The sequence below is a fragment of the Cyprinodon tularosa genome, unplaced genomic scaffold, assembly GCF_016077235.1.
Source record: "Cyprinodon tularosa strain WSP-4 unplaced genomic scaffold, ASM1607723v1 ctg629, whole genome shotgun sequence".
In the NCBI taxonomy this organism is placed as follows: Eukaryota; Metazoa; Chordata; class Actinopteri; order Cyprinodontiformes; family Cyprinodontidae; genus Cyprinodon; species Cyprinodon tularosa.
This window is the reverse complement of record NW_024039373.1, coordinates 50,342-72,468: the sequence shown is the minus strand read 5'-3', so window position 1 is coordinate 72,468 and position 22,127 is coordinate 50,342. Positions and strand designations below refer to the sequence as shown.

Here is a 22,127-nt window from a genome sequence, read left to right as displayed (position 1 = left end):
CTGCAGACCTCAGCAACATGAACGCAGCACCCCACCCCCCCCCATCACCCCCACCCCCCATACCCACCCCCACCCCCACCGCTTCTCCCCCTCAACAGTACGGCGAGCGTTACGGGACAAAATGTCTTCCACGACGTCCGCATCACCTACCTTCTCAAGTGATGAGGTTTGTTTACATAGATAATTTTACAGATAGTATTTCATTAGTCTGTGTAGGGTATAGATTTCATGTAGAGTTAAGATAATAAATATACCCGTTATTTTTTCTACATCGTTGTGACGTTTTGGTGAGCTGCTTTGCATGGTGATATAAACAGACGAAGTAATTGTAGTCATTAGTTTAACAGCGAGATTGTGTTCGCTGGAAGAATATATATTCCCCGTTTACAGAGTCCAAGTCTTGTTTGTGGCACGGGGGTTACAAGGCGAGGAAGAGGGAGAGGAAGAGGGCGAGGAAGAGGGCAGAGAGGCCGGGGTGGGCGTGCAGCCAGGGCCAGGCGAGGGAGAGGTGCCAGCGGGGTGACTAGAGCAGAGGAGGAAAGGCTTGAAGATCTCCAAAGGAGCCGGAGAGAAGTAACCGAGGTATATATCCAGAAAATTATTTTACAGAAAATTACTGAATCATTACCTGTGAAACGTCAGGGACGTTGCTGAATAAGTATACTGGAGAGTAACAGCATCATCACGCAGCATGTTATTGTAATGGGCGATCTCGCAATCGCTAGTTTGTTGGCTCTGCGCTGCCGTAGCACAAAGATGTCTGCCTCCATGGCTGCGAGACCCGCTCCTATGTAATTATAAATAACAAATTCTAAGGCAACGCAAATATTAAGGTTAAGAGGCTGAGCTCGTAGATGATGATAAATAACATAGTTATGTATAATATATTACATTTCTGACTGTATATCCCTGTAATTATTACACACTGTAGCTTTAAGCAATGCATAAAATGTTTAACATGTAAAAGTTGCTTTATTAGATGTCTTATGAAACTGGAAAATGCAAAATACATTTTTTTGGTGAATGTATAATCATCAGACTAAAGTCATAACCGAAACTGGGTAATAGTGAAAGTTTGAAATTTTATCATTACTTCAGAAACAAAAGCTGGATTAAAAACCCCTTCAACTCAGTCTTTTTATTTACTTTATAAGAGTCTATAAAAATGTATTCTCATTTTTTTTATAACACTATGAACACTTCTATTCCTTTTACTATTAAAGCACCTAATCCATAAGTACAACAAAGGTACACAGAATCATTATATTAGTATTTATTTTTATTTGAACACATTTTTCAATAATTGTAGCTGTAGTTTTCATACTCTTCAAAAAACATTACCTGTGATACTCTTTTATAAATCATTTCATCTCAAAGTTCTTTGTAAAAAAATTAAATAAGTTACTTGAACTAAAGCATCTATAATATTACAATATACTAGTAGTATAATAGTAATAATAATAGTAATCGTAATGGTACTTCTATATTCCTTTAAACCTTTTTCATTTGTAGTATAATAAACCTTTTGCATTCACATACACACATACATCTGCAGCCTTTTACAAAAAGGCTGTGATGCTAAGGGCAAAATCTGTTGGTCTAACTGTGCCACACTGTCTTGAGACATCAGTGATTTCAGACATTCAAATCAAATAAAAGACATAAAAGAGGGAAGAAACAGTGTGACATTAAATAAGAAAAGGAGAAACATACATTGATCAGCATACCAAGGAACATATTTACAACAACAACAAAAAATGAGCTTCTGCATAGATCCAGGGGTAGAGAAAATAACTTTTGAACAGACAGAGAAAACTAATGATTAAATGAGAGCAACAGGCATTAATGGCCAATTTGTGCAGGAAGAAAGCACAAATATTAACATGTTACAAAAGTTGACTGAGTCTAACCTACAGCTGCTACAGACCATTTCAAGGAATGAAGACTGATTCAATATGAGCCTACAATGTTTTCTACACTGTGTAATGCCGAACTATTTTGACATAATTAAGCATTAAGATTAAGGTATAATTGTTGTATGCACTGCAAACATGACCAAATATTGATCTAATTAATTCATGTAAACATGTGAATCCTTCCTGTAAATGTCTGAATGAGTTGGGTTAAATGGCAACTGGTACACAACATTCATCCCCATGCAACCGTAGTGAAGATGCACAATGAAAACATGTCTTCTATGTCAATGTTTTGAACTTTGTTGAAATAAAAGCATGCTCATTAAATTTCAAAGTAAACTCATTTGCAAACATGGAGGTTTTTGAATGAGTGGTGTTCAGGTTGAGCCATTTTTTCCACCCACTATGTTACCAATCTGGATGTACGGATATGTTAATGTTGTTTTAAATCCACTTTTCAACTTAACATTTAGATGTTACATTTCAAGTTAATTTCGGAAAGATTTGCTATTTTTTTTCAGACTTGGCAGAGGAAAGTGAAGGAAGAATATTTTTGTGTTCTGTGTAACAATACAATAAACAATAATGTCAAATAGGATCACCTAATGCAGGTGTAGGGCTGCGGTGCAATACAGAGTAATACTGTAGATCTCTGGAGTCTGAAGACAGCACCTGTAAGTGTAACCATCCCGTATGCCCATGCCATGATGTTTTGTAATCAGCTCAGAATGAAAAAATCATAATGTATAAATGTAAAAGTAAAAAAAAATATTAATATAAAAGAAGTATTTGGAAGTACACACACAGCAACACCAGAAGCACCCTTCTGCCCACACACTGATGGGTAATAGAAAATAATTTTCTCTCAGAACTAAACTATATTTGATTGCTGTATCTAACAGTTCTAATGCTCAAGTATGGACCTCCAGCAGCAGCGATAACATGAAAGAATGAATATCTCTCCATCAAGTGGTGGACTCCGGTATAGCAGCCTTTTTGACACTGAATGTAGACAACTTAAACCAGAATGGATACATGAGGAGCTTTCTGTGCAAACAAGTATAGTGATGAGTTTTATGGCACAAGGTCTGAGCAGCAAATGCAAAGTTGATTTAGTCAATAAATACACCACGATAGGTGGAATTAAAAGCTCCATATAACTGTTCTATAAACTGACGACATCAGATTCTGTATGGAACATCTCATGTTGATAATTAACACACTAGAATGTAAAAATGTATTCGACCACATATCCTTGCTTTTAGCAAATACCTGATACCTTGCAACCATCCAAATCAAAGTAAAAAATAAAATAAACAAAACTAGGGAAACAAGTCAGCCCTTAAAGTCATATCATGTCTTTCTTATATCACAAAACCCTTGATTAATATATAAGTAAACTCAGTTGACTTTGAGTGCACAAACAGTGACATGCTAATTTTTCTGTTTGTTTCTGCGCTTCATTTCCAATTACAGTAACAAAAAAAGGCCCTTTGCTTTTAAGTTCAATGAATTTCTCTGTAAGAAAAGAAAAAACTGTCTTGAAACTGTTCTCACTATGGATGAAAATGTTTGTTATGTTAAGTAGTAATAAGCCCTTTACATAATGGAATTTGTAATGCTTTAAGTAATGAAATGCAAACATATTGAATGCTACAGGTTATGTTTTGGGATTAAATGTGGTTCTGAGAGTAAGGTAGCATCACCTTGAAGAGCCTCTGCATGCAATTGCACTGAGATAAACTAAAATTGTCTATTTGTATGCGAGATTAAAAAGGCTACAGAGCATGACAGAAAGCAGAATTCAGCCAATATTAATAGAAGTTACAGTTTGAGTCATCTGTAATATGGTGAAGATTATATTGGGTCATTTTTGTCTTTAAATAAGATATAGGGGTTCAAATCTGAAATGTGTTAATTTCCTGTATTTTGTGTGCCAGGCTATTTAAAGCACAAATGTTAACATCCCCACCCACACCAAATAAAAATGGAAGAAATTATCTCCATAACACATAGTGCTTCTAACTCCCGGTTTACTGGACATGCATATATCAGTAGAAAACTTGTTCCTGGGCTAAAATGACAAAAAAGGTTGTATTTAATCATCCAGACGTACCCACACTGGTTCTGGGTTTTAGGATTGATTGAATGACTAACAAAGCCGGATCTTACTTTAATTAGTTGTTGCTGGATCTCCAGTGTTTAGAGGACTGGGTGGTTTTTTTGTTTATCTATTTTCTTTTTAACAAAGTGTTGTTTTCCACCTTTACTACATGTTGAAAATAAAAAATACAATTGTATGAATTTTTTTTTTGTTGTAAAGCTTTTTTTTTACGGAATAATCACATAGTAAGGTTTTGGGATTTCACTACTAGTAAAATCAAATTATTCTTTCTCAAATTTAGGTTTAGAAAAAAGAATTATAGCATAGTCTAAGTAAGGTTTTCCCAATCAAACTTGATTCTGTTGCATTTTATTAAATCGCAATAGGAAAAAAAATGGTTGGTTAAGGAAAAAAATGTAGAAAATATTAAAAAATTTCCTGAGCCCAAGTATTTACTTTAATTAAATCACGAAATGTATTTCGATACTATTCTGTTATTTTTTGATTATCTCTCAAATCAAATTAAAAATACCTATGAGCTGCTGTCAAATCGTTTTAAATGGAACTCAGAACCCCATCAAACCCAATGATCTTCAAACAGAAATATGCTCCACCTCCCACAGTGGTGCAGAGAAATTCTGCAGGGCTCTCCATGAAATCAGCATTTTAAATAAGCTTTTTGGCATAGCAACATGCACACATTCCATCTCTCTGTCACACACACACAAACACACACAAACCTGCTGCTAAGTATTTATCCCATTTTCTGTCTTAGAGGAACATATTTGTCCCTGAATGAGGGAACCAGTAAAGGAGAAATAAAGAAAATAAGATGATTGTGTTATTCTATAGTCAGCCATAGCAACAGAAACCAATAATCAGAACGCAGTGTAAAAAAGCTTTGTTAGAGAAACTCAGCCACAAGGAACAAAGGTTGTGGCATTGTCCCTTTTCCTATCTAAGGGATCACTTGAATCCCTTAGTGTATGGGAGTCTGTTTATTACATCACTTCTTTGTTTTGATTGATTGAAGCGTAACTCATTTCAAAGCATTCCCATATGTTTTTGTTTGTCATAAAGTGTTGCAGTATGTCTACAGGCACACAGCTCCAGCCGTACGCACCCACCATCACTGTATTTTTCAAGCTGGTTGCCATGGTGAGGAAATTCCTCCCCACCTTTCCAACCTCACATCCACTCGGCTGCTTCATCACTCCTCATTGGCGGGACTCTCCTCCAGAGGCGTGAAGGTGGGGAGACCCATTCCTGTTGCATTGTGTGATGCAGTGAGGCTGGCAACAGTGTGTAGGAGGACAAGGACCAGCAGGCAGAGTTTAAGCCGGCTGTTACACAGTCTGCAGGCTGCTGAAGAGCTAAGGGAGGTACGATGCTGGCATGGCGGATGAGTTCTTTTGAGGGTCCCTCTGGAACGGTTGTCCACTTTTGTATCCCACCGTACGTCGCAACACTCTGCATTTGGGTCAACACCTGATGGGTAGTCCTCCAGCAATCCTGCAGATATTTAAAGATGAAGGGTTGGTATGGGAAATATATTAGAATTTAAAAAAGTATATTGTCATACAACAGGGTCTTCCTATCAGTACCTTTACCACAGCAAATAAAGATATTGACAAATTTTGTTTGTTTGTTGTGGCTATTCTAAAAATGCTTTCCTAATATGAATAATGTAAAGAAGCTTAGCATTGGGAGGGTTTTCTGGGTTCTAACTAGTTTTTTAGTTTTTTTTTTACAAATTAAATATCTCACTGTTTTGCATATACAAAGCTGATCTTCCTGTGCAAAGTCCCTGTTGGTAAGATGGACTTTGTTTTCTTTCTCACTGTTCATTTATGGGCTCTGTGTTAAGCATAATTTCTGGGCCTACCTCAGGTTGCAATGTGTTATTCTAATATATGTTGTCAGGAGTTATCAAAGGTAAACACTACTGTATAGTGTTGGTGTAAATCAGGTGTAAAAGTTCTATCATGGTACAGTATTGTATTGATTTGCATGGATCACAATATAATCTTTCTAGATACCACAAAGTCTTTCCTACTACAATTCTGATTCAGTTCAATTTACTATTTATTTTAAGTATATAAATGATGGTTGTGATTTCATATTCCCATCTAACATCATTGTTTGTGTCTATATCAAAACTCCCACTTTTGGATCAAAAACAAGATTGTTATTAATAACTAATAAGATGAATGGCGATAAGCGATGGATGGATGGATGGATGGATGGATGGATGGATGGATGGATGGATGGTTCTCATTAAAATAAGGTGGACTGTTACCACTTTGCATATCTTATCAATTGCCAACGCATTCTTTGATAATTACCTGTAGCAAACCCATTTTTTTTTAACCACACAATTTTGCACTCCCTGTAGGGATTTTTGAAATATAATGCCCTTTATGTACATAATTCCATTTCAATACAATCTGGCATACACACAGTCCTGGAAAAGATTATACTTTAATTTGCATGTCAATGTCTTGCCGATTCCCTTAAGATGCTTTCTGTTGTGTTTTTTTAAATCCATCCTCATGTAGCAACTAATGCCAAGATTTTTAATTTTTGCTTGTAAAAGGGAAGCATGTTAAACCAGAACTAATTAATAAACTACACGTGTTCTGTTTTGGGACAGATACAAATAAAATATATATTTTCTACATACATATATATACATATATATATATATATATATATATATATATATATATATATATATATATATATATATATATATATATATATATATATATATATATATATATATATATATATATATAATTTTTTTTTTTTTTTCAAAAAAAGAATTGTGTGCATTTTCTAAAGTCTATACAGAACATAAAGTATACACACCAGCTCAAAATCCCAGAATCATCTACATATATACTTAAAATAATGTCTTTTAGCAAAATTAGGATAAAGAAATAGATCAAAAAAACTTCACCTTAAAATATGCTGTTCTATTTGACCACCAGGGGGAAGCATATACTATGAATTACGAGCTTACAATGCCAATACAGTTTAAAAGAGGGTCATACATTTACATGACCATAGATATACAGTAGTATGGACTGCATTTAGAATGGATTTCTGTGTATGAGATGTTTAAAATGGAAATCTTTTCTTATTAATTTTTCTCCATTGTTACTACACAAGAAACCCTGCTTCCATTCACTGCACTTTCTGTTGCAGATTCCATATTCTCGATCCCTTGTTTCAACACAGCAGGTATTATTTATTTTTTTATATGAATTTTGTTTTCAACATGATATGCAGCATATAAAATGTAACATATTCATGTTATCTGGATAAAAGTTAAGTACATATAGAAATTAAAGTGATAAATCCAAACTAATATGTTTTTTTATGCATTTCTTTTTTTTTTTTACCTGCATCACTGTTTTTTATGTACTTTAATGCTTTAGAGAACACAAAGTTGATTGTTTTCATTGTATCGGATATTGTAAGCATTAGCCATAGAATGACATCCTGTAACTGCAAACTTTATCAAGGAATGGGTGTCCCACTAATGTTGCTACATAGTCCTGAACTTATATTGGCCCTTAGAGCAAGGCATGTGAGCTGTCTGTGTAACCTATTCAATACTGTTTTTGATACATTCATTGACTTCCTGAGGACCTTATGGGGACAAAAGGCTGGTTATTGGAGGACTTGGTGGACCCTCAGGTTTCTAAGACAAGGAGTAAATTTAGAGGCAATCTGTGACTTCACTTTGGGGTAAGATTAGGGTTAGGAATATACTGGTAATGGTTAGGGTAAATGTCAGAGTTAGGCACAAATCCAATAGGTAAAATGAATTTAATTCAATGTAAAGTCTTAGTATTGATAGTAAAGCAAGCTTTGGTGGGTTTATGTGTGTTGGCTGTGATTCATAAGCTCCTGGATTTTTAGGGACAACTACCCATTAACTGGTGGTGTAATGATAAAACTGGCAATTCTTGTCAATCGTTCATTTCTTAAAGCAGGGGTGTTTAATTCTAACACCAGTGATCTGCTCAGGGTCTGGATGCCGGAATTCTTTACAATTTTTTTTAGCCCCTGTCACACCTTGCCGATTTAGACAGCGTATGCCCAGTGGCACGGGAAGGGGGGTGCTGCGGGGGCTGCAGCCTCCCTCGTCATAGCATCAGCCCCCCATGGTGGGGGGCTGTGGAGTAACATAATATTGTACTTACAAACATGAAATTATTTATGTATTTAGTTTTTAAAAGACTGTGTTTGATATGGGATTAAAACGATGGGCTGTGTATAAGATATAAACTAATGATTCATTATTTTAATATTTCATAAAAAACTAGGCTACTCCCCCGGAAGCTTCCGCCACCTCACATTCGTTTAGGCATGGCTAGCAATAGGCAGCAGAAACGTATTTCTGACTATTTCGAGGTAAGAAATGGTTTTAATTCCCCTATACTGCCGCCGAGCATTTATTTAGCGTTATTTATTTCTTATTTATTTCTATATGCTGTGCCTATTCGTCGTAGTCCTGTGGCTGAAGAAGTCTACGCAAGAATAAGGCTGCATATCAATGATCAGTTTAGGCGATATTTAAGCCATGTTTCATTCAAGTATTCCTGATCCTTTTGATTGGGAGCTGTTGTATGTTTTGAATGATCAAAAGAGAAGAAATAAAGTTTAAAATGTTCATGCTTTGTTCCGATGCATTTTAAATGGCAGTTTTTGGCAACAAATGTAGGCCTACAATATTATGTTAAAAACGTCAGCCACAGCCCTCAACATAATGACGTCATGTGTTTTCCAACCCAGCCATCAGCCCCCCTCGCTTGAAACAGCTTCCAGCGCGCCTGCGTATGCCTGACGTACGAAAGATCTGGCTTATCCAACACTAGCATGCGTTGGATAAGTTATGGGTACGTTCTGTATCAGTTATGAGCACGCTGAAATACGTGAAATACATACAGTAATTTTGAGCATTCTCAAAATTTCCCGCATATGCGTGGGGCATAAGTTATAGGTAAGTTATCTGATCGTTGACATACTTTAAGTGTAAGATACTCATAAGTCGGGGTGTCTAGCTTATCCAAAACCTATGAGTAACTTGTGCAAAACTTATGCATAACTTATAAAGAACTTATCTCCAACAGCTACTATATAATGGCGTATTGGCAGCATTTTGGTATAAAAGGGGGTTCACAGGAGGAAACCGTCTGTACTCCTCCAGACTTCAACCCCATCATAGGATGAGCGTGAAGGTGAGTGTGATGGATCCTCCCTTCGTTCACGCCAATCGCCTACAAACTTCCTAGCAGACACGATGCTGAATCAGCTGCGACTGCAAACCTTGTCTCTTTTTCTTTATTCTTTTTTTTTTTTTTTTTGAGGGCGTAAAAGAGCAGTCAGGTTAATACTGCGATCAAAGACATTTTATTTTATTTTCATTTTATATATCCCTGCTGCTCCTGATGCTCCCGATGCGCCTGAGGGGAGCAGCTTTCACTGATGCCTTGTAATGCCCTAAAAAATTATAGTTGTGCATCATTTTATGGACATTACACTACCGTGCTTTATGCATAACTTAGGCGATCTTTGGACCTACGCTGTGAAATCGTTATAAATACACTATGTATATTCCCAAACTTAAAAAAATACATAGAAAGTTCAGGGTGTGCCAGCATTTTAGGAGATTCTTGGACGTCGAGCATATGCTGTCTAAAATGGCAAGGTGTGACAGGGCCCTTTGGTTAATTACCTGTTGTTGGTACTGTAATACTCAGAATCTATGGGCAAAGTTCCTGATAAAACACAACCTTGTTTTGCGCGATTGTTTTTTTTCACAAAGTACTTCAATTTTCTGATGTCCAGCAAAAACAGTTTTATCAGATAACTTCGTAGTTGATTGATTCTTTGACTTTTTTTCTTCGGATCTAAGCTTTTCTCTCCTAACAATGTAACTTACAGTAATATTGACAGTGCAGGTTTAGCTGCTTTCTGTGTGATTGTATCGTCACATGTTCCCTCGGATGTTAATTTCACTGTTTTCACAAAGGATAGTGCATAGGCTGAAAAAAATATTTTTCTTTCATAAAATGTAACTACACACAATTTAGTGAAACTGTTCAAGACTTGTTTTTTGATAAGTCTTTTAATTTCAGCTAACATTGGGCTAGTAGTGTAGCAGACTGTGTTCCATAAAAAAGCAGGACCAAGACATGAGTAAAGACTGTAGATGTATGTTCCAGTTAAATTTAGAAAATGCAAGTCGTAGGGGACAATGAAATAAGGGAAGTGATTACTGAATTTTACCTGTACATACAAAACTTGGGCTGCCTCCATGAATGAGATCATCATTGTCAGGGAGGACAAAGGGGCAGCGCTGTTGAACCTCCAGGCAGTACTGGCCACAGGGGATTCGATTGGTGCAGTGTATCTGGGTGGTCTGGAAGTACTGAGAACACAGCCAGGACTTATAAACCATCTAGGTGGAAAACAGAGAGGTGAGAAGATATTGATGAGTTAGGAAATGCCTTTTTGGATGATATTCACACATACACACGCACACATCTTTAAAACCACAATCTTACACCATCATGACCTCTATAGCTATTGATTCACACAAGACTCTGCAGTTATCCTGTTGATCCTAATATCCACTGTTTAATGAGTTTGCTTGTTGCTGGGTAGTCATCAGTTTGTCAGTCAATATAAAGTATTATCCAACATCCTCTGTGAAACACAGCATCACTGAGCTGCACAAAGCAGATTTCAAAAGGTTAACATTTATCTTTAGGGGTGACACAATGTTCATCCTGAGGAAAAAGCTATATAAAAACACTTTTCATAAGATTCAAAAATAAGCAAGTAAACATATATTTTTATATTAACAATAACAACAAAGGGGAACCAGATAATGTTTTCAAATTATAGAGGAAACTTAACAGTTTCAGTCTCAGGCTGTGACTGACGGTCAGACCTCAAATCCTGGAGGAGCAATGTGATTTTTATCCTGGCCGTTAAACAATGATCCAGATTTCTACCTTTGGGAATTATTTATGAAAAAATATATAGTATATTTCTTCAGCCATTCTGTATGTGTTTTGTAGGTTTGGAAGGAGCCTATGATTCTGGCCATTAATTTATTTTGTGAAAAAGGTGCTTGTGAAGTATGTTGGTGGCTTCTAAGAGCTATCCAGACTATTTTACATCCAAAACAAGAGCTTTGGCCTCATTCTTGGCACACAAGCAACCCTGATGGCAGTGTGTAATGGACTTCCATATTGGTTTTTGTAGAACTCCAGGAAAAGATCTCTAGGCACAGTTGTGTTTGGGTAATAAACTTAAAATCCCATCCCCTTTTTGCAGATAATGTGGTTATGTTGGCTCCTTCAAGCCATTACCTTAAACTAAAGAGATTCGCTGAAACTAGCAGGTTGGACAAGAGTCCGCTCCTCTGAGTCTGAAGCCGTGGTTATGGATAGGCAAGATGCAGAGTGCTTTATCTGGGTTGGTGTGTGCCTTTGTGTCTTGTTCACTGCTGATGATAGAATGGAACTCGAAATGGTGAGATTATGGCTTTGTTTGCAGTAATGCGGATGCTCCTTCAAATTTTTGAGGCAAAGAATAGACTTAACCAAATCATAGAAATCTCCATCCACTGGTCCATGGAAGTCCTGACATTCATCTGGGGGCATTAAATATTAATCATGACCAAAATGAACTTCCTTCAGAAAGTAGGACCTCTCACCCTCACACATGCAGTGAGGCGCTCTGACATCCAGGGAAGCTCAAAGAATAGCCCCTCTTCCCTGCACTGAAGAGGCAGAAGAGGTGGTCTGATATGGTTGCCCTTTCAAGGTAGGTCCAACTGAAAGGAGCGCTTAATGAAAAATAAAATTGCCCTGGAGGGATTGAATGTCCTTCTATGATCCGTGAATGCTATCAAATCCCCAAGACTGAGCTAGAGTAGATAGGCTGGTGTTATATAGTTTGTACTCTGATTTACATTGTGTCAGGAGAACAACTCAAGAAATTAGCTATTATGAAAGAGATTTTACAGATTGATTCCACAATCATTGTGGATATTTTCCTTAAATGCACTACAATAAGTTGTGTATTAGGGATTTTTATGACCAGTTCTGTAGCAGTGTAGCCAGGCTCATAACTTGAAATAAAAATTCAACATCTTCTTGGGCTGTCTTAGTGTAGAGTTGTGACCCCTGAGTGGGAAAGTCAGTGATGGTAAGTGTGCACCATTTACCTATTGAACAGCCCTAAAAAAAAAAGTAAAGAGAGTAGCTTAAGACCTTTACAGAATAAAGGTCAAGGACTCTTTCCATAATGTCAGCAAAAATAAATGACCCAAAAGGATTTGTCTTCTCAGAGAAATTACATTTTCCAGATGGGAAGTAACAAGGCTACAACCTAAGGTCATATATATGGAATTGCTCGAGCATGGTCCGAGCTGAATCAGTAGGAGGAAAGAATATGCCCTCTTTCTGTTTTTTTTTTTTTTTTTTTTTTTTTTTATAAGCGGGCACTCCTATCCCTGTGTCCAAGGACAGGAGGGCACATCAATGTCCAGATTCTATATACCTCTGCATTATTCAGGTCATGCATCTGCTCCTGTAAGAATTTAAATGAAACAAGTGGCTGCCTGTTGTCCACAGATAATCTTCTAGAAATCTTACTCCACCTTGAAAGGCTGCACTGAGACCTTCCCTAACAATGGGGATGCTCCCATGTGGCTTGTTTATTTGTACGGAGTTTCCATCCCAATAGTTTACATTAGTCTCTGTAATAATCTGGAAGTATTTTCAGATCTATTAAGAGTATGATGCTATGTGTTAATATGTTAATGCATTGTACTCATGTAATCATGATACCCTGTAATCATTGACGAGTGAGTGTGTGTTCATGACAAGGAAATATGAGTTTACCACATGTTTTAAAAAGTATTGAAGGGACAAATTGGCAAATAAGTTAGCAGGGAAAACTGCTTGCTATAGGCCTTATTTTCAAAAATTGGGTGGTTCCCTCATTGTGTGGTATTGTAAACTAAACAATTAACAATAATGTTTGACAAGTACTTTTAGGCCTGTCAGGAGAGCTGGCATCTGCTTCGAATCATCATTCAAGATCATTTGCCAGCTTGACAAACATTTTACTATTATTGTGAGACTGAGGTCCTGATCTTCATAGATTCAGAAAAAGGGGCAACAAATTATAAGTGCATTTTTTAAATGGGAAATAACTGAGTGTGTTGCAGGTCATTTACAAAGACTGCAGCCCAAATATAAAGACAAATCTTTAAGTGCCAAGAACAAAAATAACTGAAATGAAAAAGAAGACACTTAACATCATAACACAAGTCAGTTGTCCCCCTGAACCCCATGTCTCCTTTGTGGCAACATTGACTGCAGGAAGTTTTGGGAGTGAGTTTGCACCTGACTTTCAGAAGTACTCAGAAAGATGCATAAACTGATGAAAGAGTTGAGATGAGATTTGGAAAATCACTTTGAACATGGTTCAACATGGTGAATATGCTCACTCGTGAATTTATGCAGTTTTGTCATTAGAATATGACCTGCATGTGCAAAAGCACACATGAAAAAAAACAAAACGTTTTTTGCACATGCTGTCTGCTACATTGGAAATTCTAAACACTTTGCACCTTCTTTGAAGATCCCCTCTGTGCGTACAAACACATTTGCATATGTTTTATGACCTACAAATCATCTAAACATCAGGCCCTGTAAGTACAGGACAGAAAACAATTACAATCACATTTTATTATATTTAAATGTAGATTAAGTTTAGCTTGTAGATCTGAAACACATTCTGAGGCAACACAGCCCAACACAGCATGAGTTACACACCTTCAGGACCTTCAAAAAGAAGATGCCCATACCAAAAAATTAGTCAAATGGACACTGTAAGTATAATTCCTCTGTTAACTGTTCCAAACAATTTAATTCCATAAAACCTCTAACTTTTGCACAGTTAGCTTGTCATACCACATTAAATGGCGAGTTTACAAAGATGATCAATAGCTTAATATCAAAGTATATTAAAACCAGACTTGGACTTGTCTTAGGCAACTTTTATTGTTATTTTGTATACACAGAGTGCAAACAAAACGAAATTTTGTTTTGTACAGCCTTCAAAATATTTCCATTCCATAAAGTGCCGCTGTATTCAAATACACCAGTGTGGGAGAAAAGACATAGTGCAAAAACGCACTGATATGGAAGTTCAGAGCATTAAATATATATGGGGCAAATATGCAGTATTTTGGTTTGGTGTTATCAGTGTGATGCAGAGTCTGTGACATAATTTAGGGTTTATCAACAGTTCAGCTGTCTGATGGCAGTGACGAAGAAGCTGTTATGGTATTATGGTAACATGAGATAAAGTCAGAACTGATGTTCTACTGAATGGTATTTACAACATACATTTTTTTTATATTAAACTGAAGCTGTTACATGTTTACAGTACGTTGAGAAGGCTTGGCTGGGATTTAAGTTTTTTAACTTCTCACCTTTTGAACAACACTGCTGCGTCACCTTTAGCAATCATGTATATATACACAAATTGATAAATATCCATATATATTGTCCACAAGTTGCTGGACCTGTTGGCAGTGTATAAGAAATTACAGAGGATCTTATTACCACTCTAAAATCACATCCAAATCAATCCCTGATTCAATTAAGACCAGTATAATTGCTCGATTGTAGTTCAGTTGGTTAGTGTGATCAGGATTCAGTCACATTTCAGTTAAACCCAAAACAAATATTAGAATTGAATTAATGTGTACTCTGCTTCACATTTACATTTGGTTATTGGTAGCCAATAATTTTTTGTTTACCCGTTTAAATAAATGCACTAAAATTATTATTTTCTTTTTGCTCATCTGTACTGCCCATATGATGTTGTAAGATTATGAAAGAGTTGTTTATTGTTACTTGTTTGAAGTGTGTTAATACAACAGGCAAAGCCAGAGGCAGCCCGGACAATGCACATTTCAAACAGCATCAAAATCAAAGTAAATGTGATGCAGGGCAGAATTGAGTCAAATCTCTCATTCATAAAAATGCATATAAATTAGAGGAAAATGTTAGGCTGTGACAATAAATTGTCTGATGTAAAGGCCTTATGTTAGCAAGGAGTTTATGAAAGAAAAAATAAGCTTTCATCCATTGGTAGGGGAAAAAAAGCAACAGCAATAACAACACCAAAACTATGATTCATTAAGTCCCAATTTAAAAAATTCTTTTTTTTTAATTATTTGTTAAAAGGAAAGTAATGTTCATTTAATATTATAACCTAATAGATTGGAATGAATTATATGTATTCTGAATATTTTTTCCTTAATCTAATTCAACTCAAAATTCATTTATGTGCAAGACTTTATTTGGAGATGTGGATCTAATACATGCTTTCTAGTCTGCCTAAGTTCCGATTGCTCCTAATTTATTGGTTCAATTACTTAAGAAAAAATTTACATATGTAGTTTTAGCATATTAATTTTATTTCTGCACATTAAATATACAATGTAAATTAATTAAATGTTTAAAATTGTCTTTACCATTATTGGGCGTCATATTTTATCTTCTACAAACATAAACATGTAGTCATGTTTACAGAAAACATTTATATTAACACTGTAATACATTTTCTGATTTCTAAAGCAAAAAAATAAAACTTGCTTTGATAATGAAGTCCCTTAAAAAACTTAAAAAAAAACTGTTAAAACAGTAACATAGTATAATGCAAGCGGTTACTTAAGTATTTACATTACAGGACCGTTTAAAAAGACTAAGACTTAATTTAGTAGTCTATGACTAAGTCTTTTTGAACGGATTGTTCATAACATTTATGGACAGGCATTTTCAGAGCAGCCAAGGGGTAGATGGTTTCTGGTTTAAGTACCAGCTGGCTTTGTCCTTGTCTTTTGCAGTTGACAGGGTTCTGCTGGCCCCCTGCTGCTAAGACTTACACTTGCTGTTGACAGCCAAGAGTGACGCAGCCAGGATGATGATTAGCTCCTCAAAGTCAGAGGCCATGGTTCTCGACAGCAAAAGGTGGATTACCTGCTTTAGCTCATAGTAGAGTTTCTGTCTCAAGTGGGGCAGTACAAGTATCTTGGGGATCCTTTTTTGAGAGAGGAGGGAAGGGACCACAATATCTGTATGCGGATCGGTACAGCTGCAGCTATAATACGGACATGCACAGGTCCAGAGTTTCTGCGCCGGGTAGTGTACCCACGTGTATCAGGTGGGTGCCCATATAAAACATACATCTACGGGTAGAAAACAAAATAAACAAAATGCGGGCAGGTATCATACAGTTACAGCATAAATGAAACTCATTATTTATATTCTATTATTAATTAACTCTTCATGTAAGTAAATAAATTGATCCAAGAATATCCAGAGAAGTATGTTTAAGCAGCAATTCAAACCTTACTTCTGCCTATAGTACCGTAGTGCCAGCATGCTTTAAGTCTGCCACCATTATTCTGGTTCCAAAGAAGCCTAAGGTCAACTCACTCAATGACTAACAGCCTATCACACTCATTCCCATCATGATGAAGCGCTTCAAAAGGCTGGATAAAGGACACATCATCTCCAGTCTGCCGCCAACATTTGACCCGGTCCAGTTCGCCTACCGACAAACAGGAACACCCGTGCGAATACTGTTCCTGAATTTCATTTCAGCTTTCAACACCACCATCCCACAGCATCTGATGGGCAAACTGGAACAGCTCGGCTTCAATACAACCCTTCAATATTTGCTGCTAGACTTCCTCACAAACAGACCTCAGTCAGTCCGGGTCAGACAGAACACCTCTGATGTCATCAGTCTAAGCAGAGGCTCCCCTCAGGGCTGCGTCCTGAGCCCCCTACTGTTCACCATGATGACACATGACTGCATCCCCAGGTTCACCACCAGTCACATCGTGAAATTCACAGATGACACCACGGTGGTGGGCCTCATCAGAGATGACAATGGCCTGGACTACAGAGAGGAGGTGGAGCAGCTGGTGGGCTGGTGCAGAGACAACAAGCTGATCCTGAACATGGAGAACATGAAGGAGATCATTGTTGACTTCAGGAAAAAACGTCCTAACCATGCTCCACTGCAGAGGTGGTCAGCAGCACCAAATTCCTGGGGGTGCACATCACGGACAACCTCACCTAATCGGTAAACAGCACCTCACTGGTAAAGAGAGCACAAAAGTCCATGTACTTCCTGAGGAGGATGAGGAGAGCCCACCTGCCCCCCCATCCTCCCAACCTCCTACAGAAGCACCATAAAGAGCGTTCTGACCAGCTCTCTCACTGTGTGGTGTGGAGGCTGCCACACCTCAGACTGGAAGGAGACTGAGGAGAGTAGAGTCATTGGTGCTCTTCTTCCATCCATAAAAGACATTGAATCCCAGCGCTGCGTGTCCCGAGCCTGTAAAATTATAAACAATGCCTCACAACCCCACCATGGACTGTTTGAGGAACAGTTTCTTCCCCCCCAGTTTCTTCCCCACTGCCATTAGACTGCTGAATGTTGTATAAAATGGGGTTTTAAAAGAAAACAAAAAAGCGCTGAATGTTGGAAACTGTATTCATATATCAGTCTTATGTTTACATTTTTATCACCATGATTACATTCTATCACTGCTGGTTACATTTTATCACTGCTGCACTTTGAAAATGGAAATTTCTTGAGATCTGTACTGAAAAAAAAATATTTTTGTATACACTGTGTACAAAATGACAGTAAAGTCTATCTAAGTCTTAGTCTGTGAGTGCAGAGTGAGGCAATGTTTTGTATGCCTCTGTTATTAAGACAGTTATCTGCTGCAGCTAGAAAAATAAAGCATGTGTTTAAGCACTAAAACATTTTTTTTGTTGTTGTTGTTATTTACGGGTCCCTGCGGTCCCGGGTTTTAAATGAGGATAATTGCAAATAACAGGTCAGGTCTCGGTTCTGAGCGCAATGGGTGTGTAAAGATACGTTTTTGAGAGTATTGAGAGCTCCACATTGAGAGTATTAAGCTGATATGCTCCCTGAATGCCTTTCTCTGGAAGTGTTCCAGGTACAGCCCACATATAGGAAGCCCAGGACTATTGAAATATGTATTAGTTAACATGATATTAAGTAGTGTAATTTATTCATACCCTGTTATATTTATGTTTAAGAAATTACTTTTAAAACAAGAAAAAGAGCAGTTTTGTTGAGCTGTCCTGTTGAACTGATACATTTGACCTGGAATACCCTCTTGTCAGGCTAACGCATAACTGAGCTGTATAAGGATTAAAGATTCCCCTTCACTTTTAAATGATGAAAAAGGTCCAATCCAGATAATTTGAAATGTTGGAGATAGTAGAGGGCCTCTGTAGTATATTTCTATACACAAACACTGCAACAGCTGCTTGTGCACATATTTGTCGGTCTTAAGAATTATATCAACCTAATCATTCACAGGTTCATGTAAGGATACTTACAAAAGGTAGATATTGCTGGTAATGTGGCAAGTGGTAAAATATACAGGCTTATGGGGATAAAAGCAGCATGTCAACATTTCCTAGTTTTCCCTAAAGCAGGGGTGCTCAAGTCCAGTCCCCAAGAACTACCATCCTGTAACTTTTAGATGCATCTCTTCTCTAACACACCTGAATCAAAAGGCTCAATCCCCTCATTTAGCCCAGCAGAGGTGTGGTAATGAGCCACTCATTTGATTCAGGTGTGTTAAAAATGGGGTGCATCAAAAAGTTGCAGGATAGTAGCTCTTGAGGACTGGACTTGAGCACCCCTGCCCTAAAGTATTGCATCCTTCTTGTCCCCCTTTGTCTCTTTCTTATGGGTTGATTGAGCATATACATATCTCTTGTGGCAGTAAGTAAAGGGCTATAAACAGTGAAAACTCTGAACATAGAAAGGAAGTAAGGGAAAATTTTGATACATGAACCAATGGCATCCATCTCAGTGGTCAAGTTTGTTCTTACTGTTGATGGTTACATGGTGGTTACTTGAAATTAAACAAAACTGAAAGCTGCTGTTTATTTCTTTTGTGGCATGGACTCTCAGAAAGAAGTAAGTCTCACAGGGAACTCTTCACTGCAAAATATTTTCATTTGTTTACACTATGTTAACTTAGAGGGAATAGCAATAAGTGATGAGTCAAAAGTGTTTGTTTAAAACATTCTTTACAGATATTTATCTGAGACCAGACAGACTGAGGTTTGAGAATTCAAACTGATGCAAAACATGAATATTTAAAAGATTTATTAAACATAAATCCTGGATAACAGCATACAATAAGAAAAAGGAACCAGAACTACCTCTCTGGAGTCTCATGGAAAAGTTAATCCTTTGCTTTGGTTAGCAGGAGCTGATGGCACTGTGATCACATCACTGAAAATGAAGAGGAGGTGAGAAAGAGTGGCTCTCTTCACATTGAAAACCAGTGACAGATCTTTGGGTGTGACATAAGGAAAAGCAAACAGATCTGGGGATGGGGCCTGAATTGGTGGTCAGAGAACAGAAGTAGGTCAGCACCATGGACCAGATTATGGCAAACAAATCTGAAGGACTGTCACTTGAGATGAGTAGTCAGAAACAGGGTTAATTTCAAGATTATCAGAAAGCAGGTAGCAGACTCCAGTAAGTGCAAGGTAAGGCTAAGAAATCAGGAAACAGGACAAGACGTGATCAGGCAAGGCAAGGAAGGAAGAAACTTTGGACATCTACTGACACTTTCAATAAGTCTGGCACATTAAGCCAGGAAACAAGGGGAGCTACAGTACATGCTGCTGATTGGGAGGGAGCATGGTCAGCATAGGTGGAGAGATTGAACACTTGGCTTGGCAGTGAAAAGCACAATGTAAACGATGGTGATCAGTCAGGCCAGAATCATAACAAAAAGCATTGTCATGTGACTCAAGTCAAAAAACATCTCCATGACAAAGATCTTGTAAAAGAAAAAAAAAAAAAAGAAAAGAAAAGAAAAAAAAAAAAAAAATATATATATATATATATTGCAGTAATATGCAGAAAAAAATGTGTATGTGTATGTAAGATGTATCCTAACATGACCTAACTTTCTTTTAATCCAAAGAGAGATAACATTTCTCCCTTAAAATTATTTATCGTACGGTACTTGAACCTACAATTCTAGCACAACCTGATCCATCCCATGCTGCCCATTTCTGTGCTTTCATGTTGGTAGTTTGCAGAGGTGAGGCCCAGCTGGCTCTTGAATCCAATTATTCCATTACAATTACGCTAATATCATTGTAGCTGATGGAAGGCCTTATATCCTGCCCTGTACTATTGGCTTTAAGTGGCCCTAGATGGCCCTGCCCTGTCATTGCCTTGTCTCCGATGTATCATCTGGGCATCCGGCTAAACTGCTGACAGAGAAGCCGGATGAACACCAAATACCTGCAGCTCATTTCTCTTTAGCCTACAGTTCATCACAGGGGCACTAAACCAAGACGGTAAGATAGGCCAAATGTGTTTATAGCATTTCAACATTTCAGTTAGGTCCAAACTTTTATTCCCTGTTTTTGGGTATGGACTAAAATATTTTCACATCAAAACAGGCTTAGAATTATTGGACAGTGTATCGGATGAACTTTTTTTAAACAATCAGAACAAGACAAATAAAAATTCTTGATTTCAGGTTACTTTAAGCTTAAAGGTATTAAAGAGGATTTTTCTCAGAAATTAAGTGTCCAGATTCATCTAAAATGAATTGACCGATGGTATTCTTGCACTTTTGGTCCCCCCCCCCAAAAAAAATTTTAAATCCATAAACTCTGGCAGCGGTGGTGCTTACAAAATTATGGCAAATCCACTTTTCCTACTCTCGAAAGTGTAATGACTGTTTGTTTGTCAGTCAAACATTTTGTGTACTTGGTGCCATGATGTTATTTATTTAGGTTCAAAGCATAACTCATACACTTTTGCAAGCAGTCCGCCATTATGCCGAAGTAGGAAGGAGTACTCCTACAGTACACTTGTTTGCTGCTGTGGCTTTTTTTTAGCTATTTGTTCACTCTTTTGTGTAAAGTGGAGTATCAATTGCCGAAAATAATCCTGACAAACCTAACCTGAAAGGAAAACCTTGGGTTTATATTGAGTTGTTTTTGACTGGGTATTTCTTTGTATTATGCTTATTCTTTTCAATACAAAGTTTAAAATGTATTTTCTTGTGTGAGAGCTATTCCTTGCTTTAGTTGTAAACTAAAAAAAAAACATCCACTTACCAGATATCCTTATTTTGCTTGGGGACCATCTAGGGGATCAAAGTAAACTTCTAGACCAGGGGTAACCAATTAAAAATCTGTGGGGTCCGAATAAAGAAACTGATCAACCAGTAAAGGTCCGGATACATTTTTAATGATCTGTTACTTTAAACAGAATTTAACACTGAAATAAAATATGCATTCATGTTATACATTGAATTTTAAATAAAAAAATATTTAAAAAAAGATTCCATTTTAAAATGTTAAATTTAAAGTGTTTTTTGAAGTAGAGAACAACAATCTTTCAGTTTAGTATATAGACAATTTCCCGATTCACATGTTTTATAAAACACTTGAACTCACCCTTTTTTTCCTCCTCTTTCCTTTTTCTGGCTTAACTTGAGCAGTGGGCTTAAGGCTACCCTGCAAGGCTTTAAACCTGGGTTTGAATGGAGACAAAGCCATTCTCAAGCACATATCAAAGTGCTCATTTTGAGCCTGGATCCATATTTATTTTTGATCATGTTCATGGTGGAGAATCCTGCTTCAGGTTCCGCTTCGGTCCAGCCAGGTCAAGATCTGCAATTGCAATCGCACCAAACAGGAAAAATAACGGCGAGAAGATCTGGATTGTCAAATTAAAATATACCCAAATATATATGGTTTCAATAAGCTAAACAATCCTGACATAGGAATACATTTTACATTACAAGCGATGATAGGTGAAAGTTTTATCCTGTCTGCTTCGTCTTGTTTGTACAAAATAAACAGAGTACATGCTACAGAATCCATGTCTTGTTTGTCCCTCCTATGCAGACAAAACATACAACATTGTCTCTGCAAAAAGGAAGTTAATTCCTG

At 37.1% G+C, this 22,127-nt stretch overlaps 1 protein-coding gene across 1 annotated transcript; it reads right to left on the bottom strand.

Annotated features, from left to right (window-relative positions):
* Positions 1 to 1,272: 1,272 nt before the first annotated feature.
* On the bottom strand, positions 1,273 to 21,335 carry LOC119798508 (transmembrane protein FAM155A-like). Its single transcript, XM_038308014.1, has 3 exons — positions 21,288 to 21,335; positions 10,324 to 10,495; positions 1,273 to 5,532 (listed from the first exon to the last, which is right to left on the bottom strand). The coding sequence occupies exons 2-3, from the start codon at positions 10,493 to 10,495 to the stop codon at positions 5,231 to 5,233; spliced, it is 474 nt and encodes a 157-aa protein (XP_038163942.1). The 5' UTR covers positions 21,288 to 21,335; the 3' UTR covers positions 1,273 to 5,230.
* Between the last annotated feature and the right edge of the window lie 792 nt (positions 21,336 to 22,127).

Excerpts from the sequence above, each read along its gene's own strand:
- LOC119798508 (XM_038308014.1), bottom strand. The coding sequence starts at position 10,495 with ATGGTTTATAAGTCCTGGCTGTGTTCTCAGTACTTCCAGACCACCCAG. Across the intron at positions 5,533-10,323 it reads CCCAAGTTTTGTATGTACAG|GATTGCTGGAGGACTACCCA; the intron begins GTAAAATTCAGT and ends AAATATCTGCAG.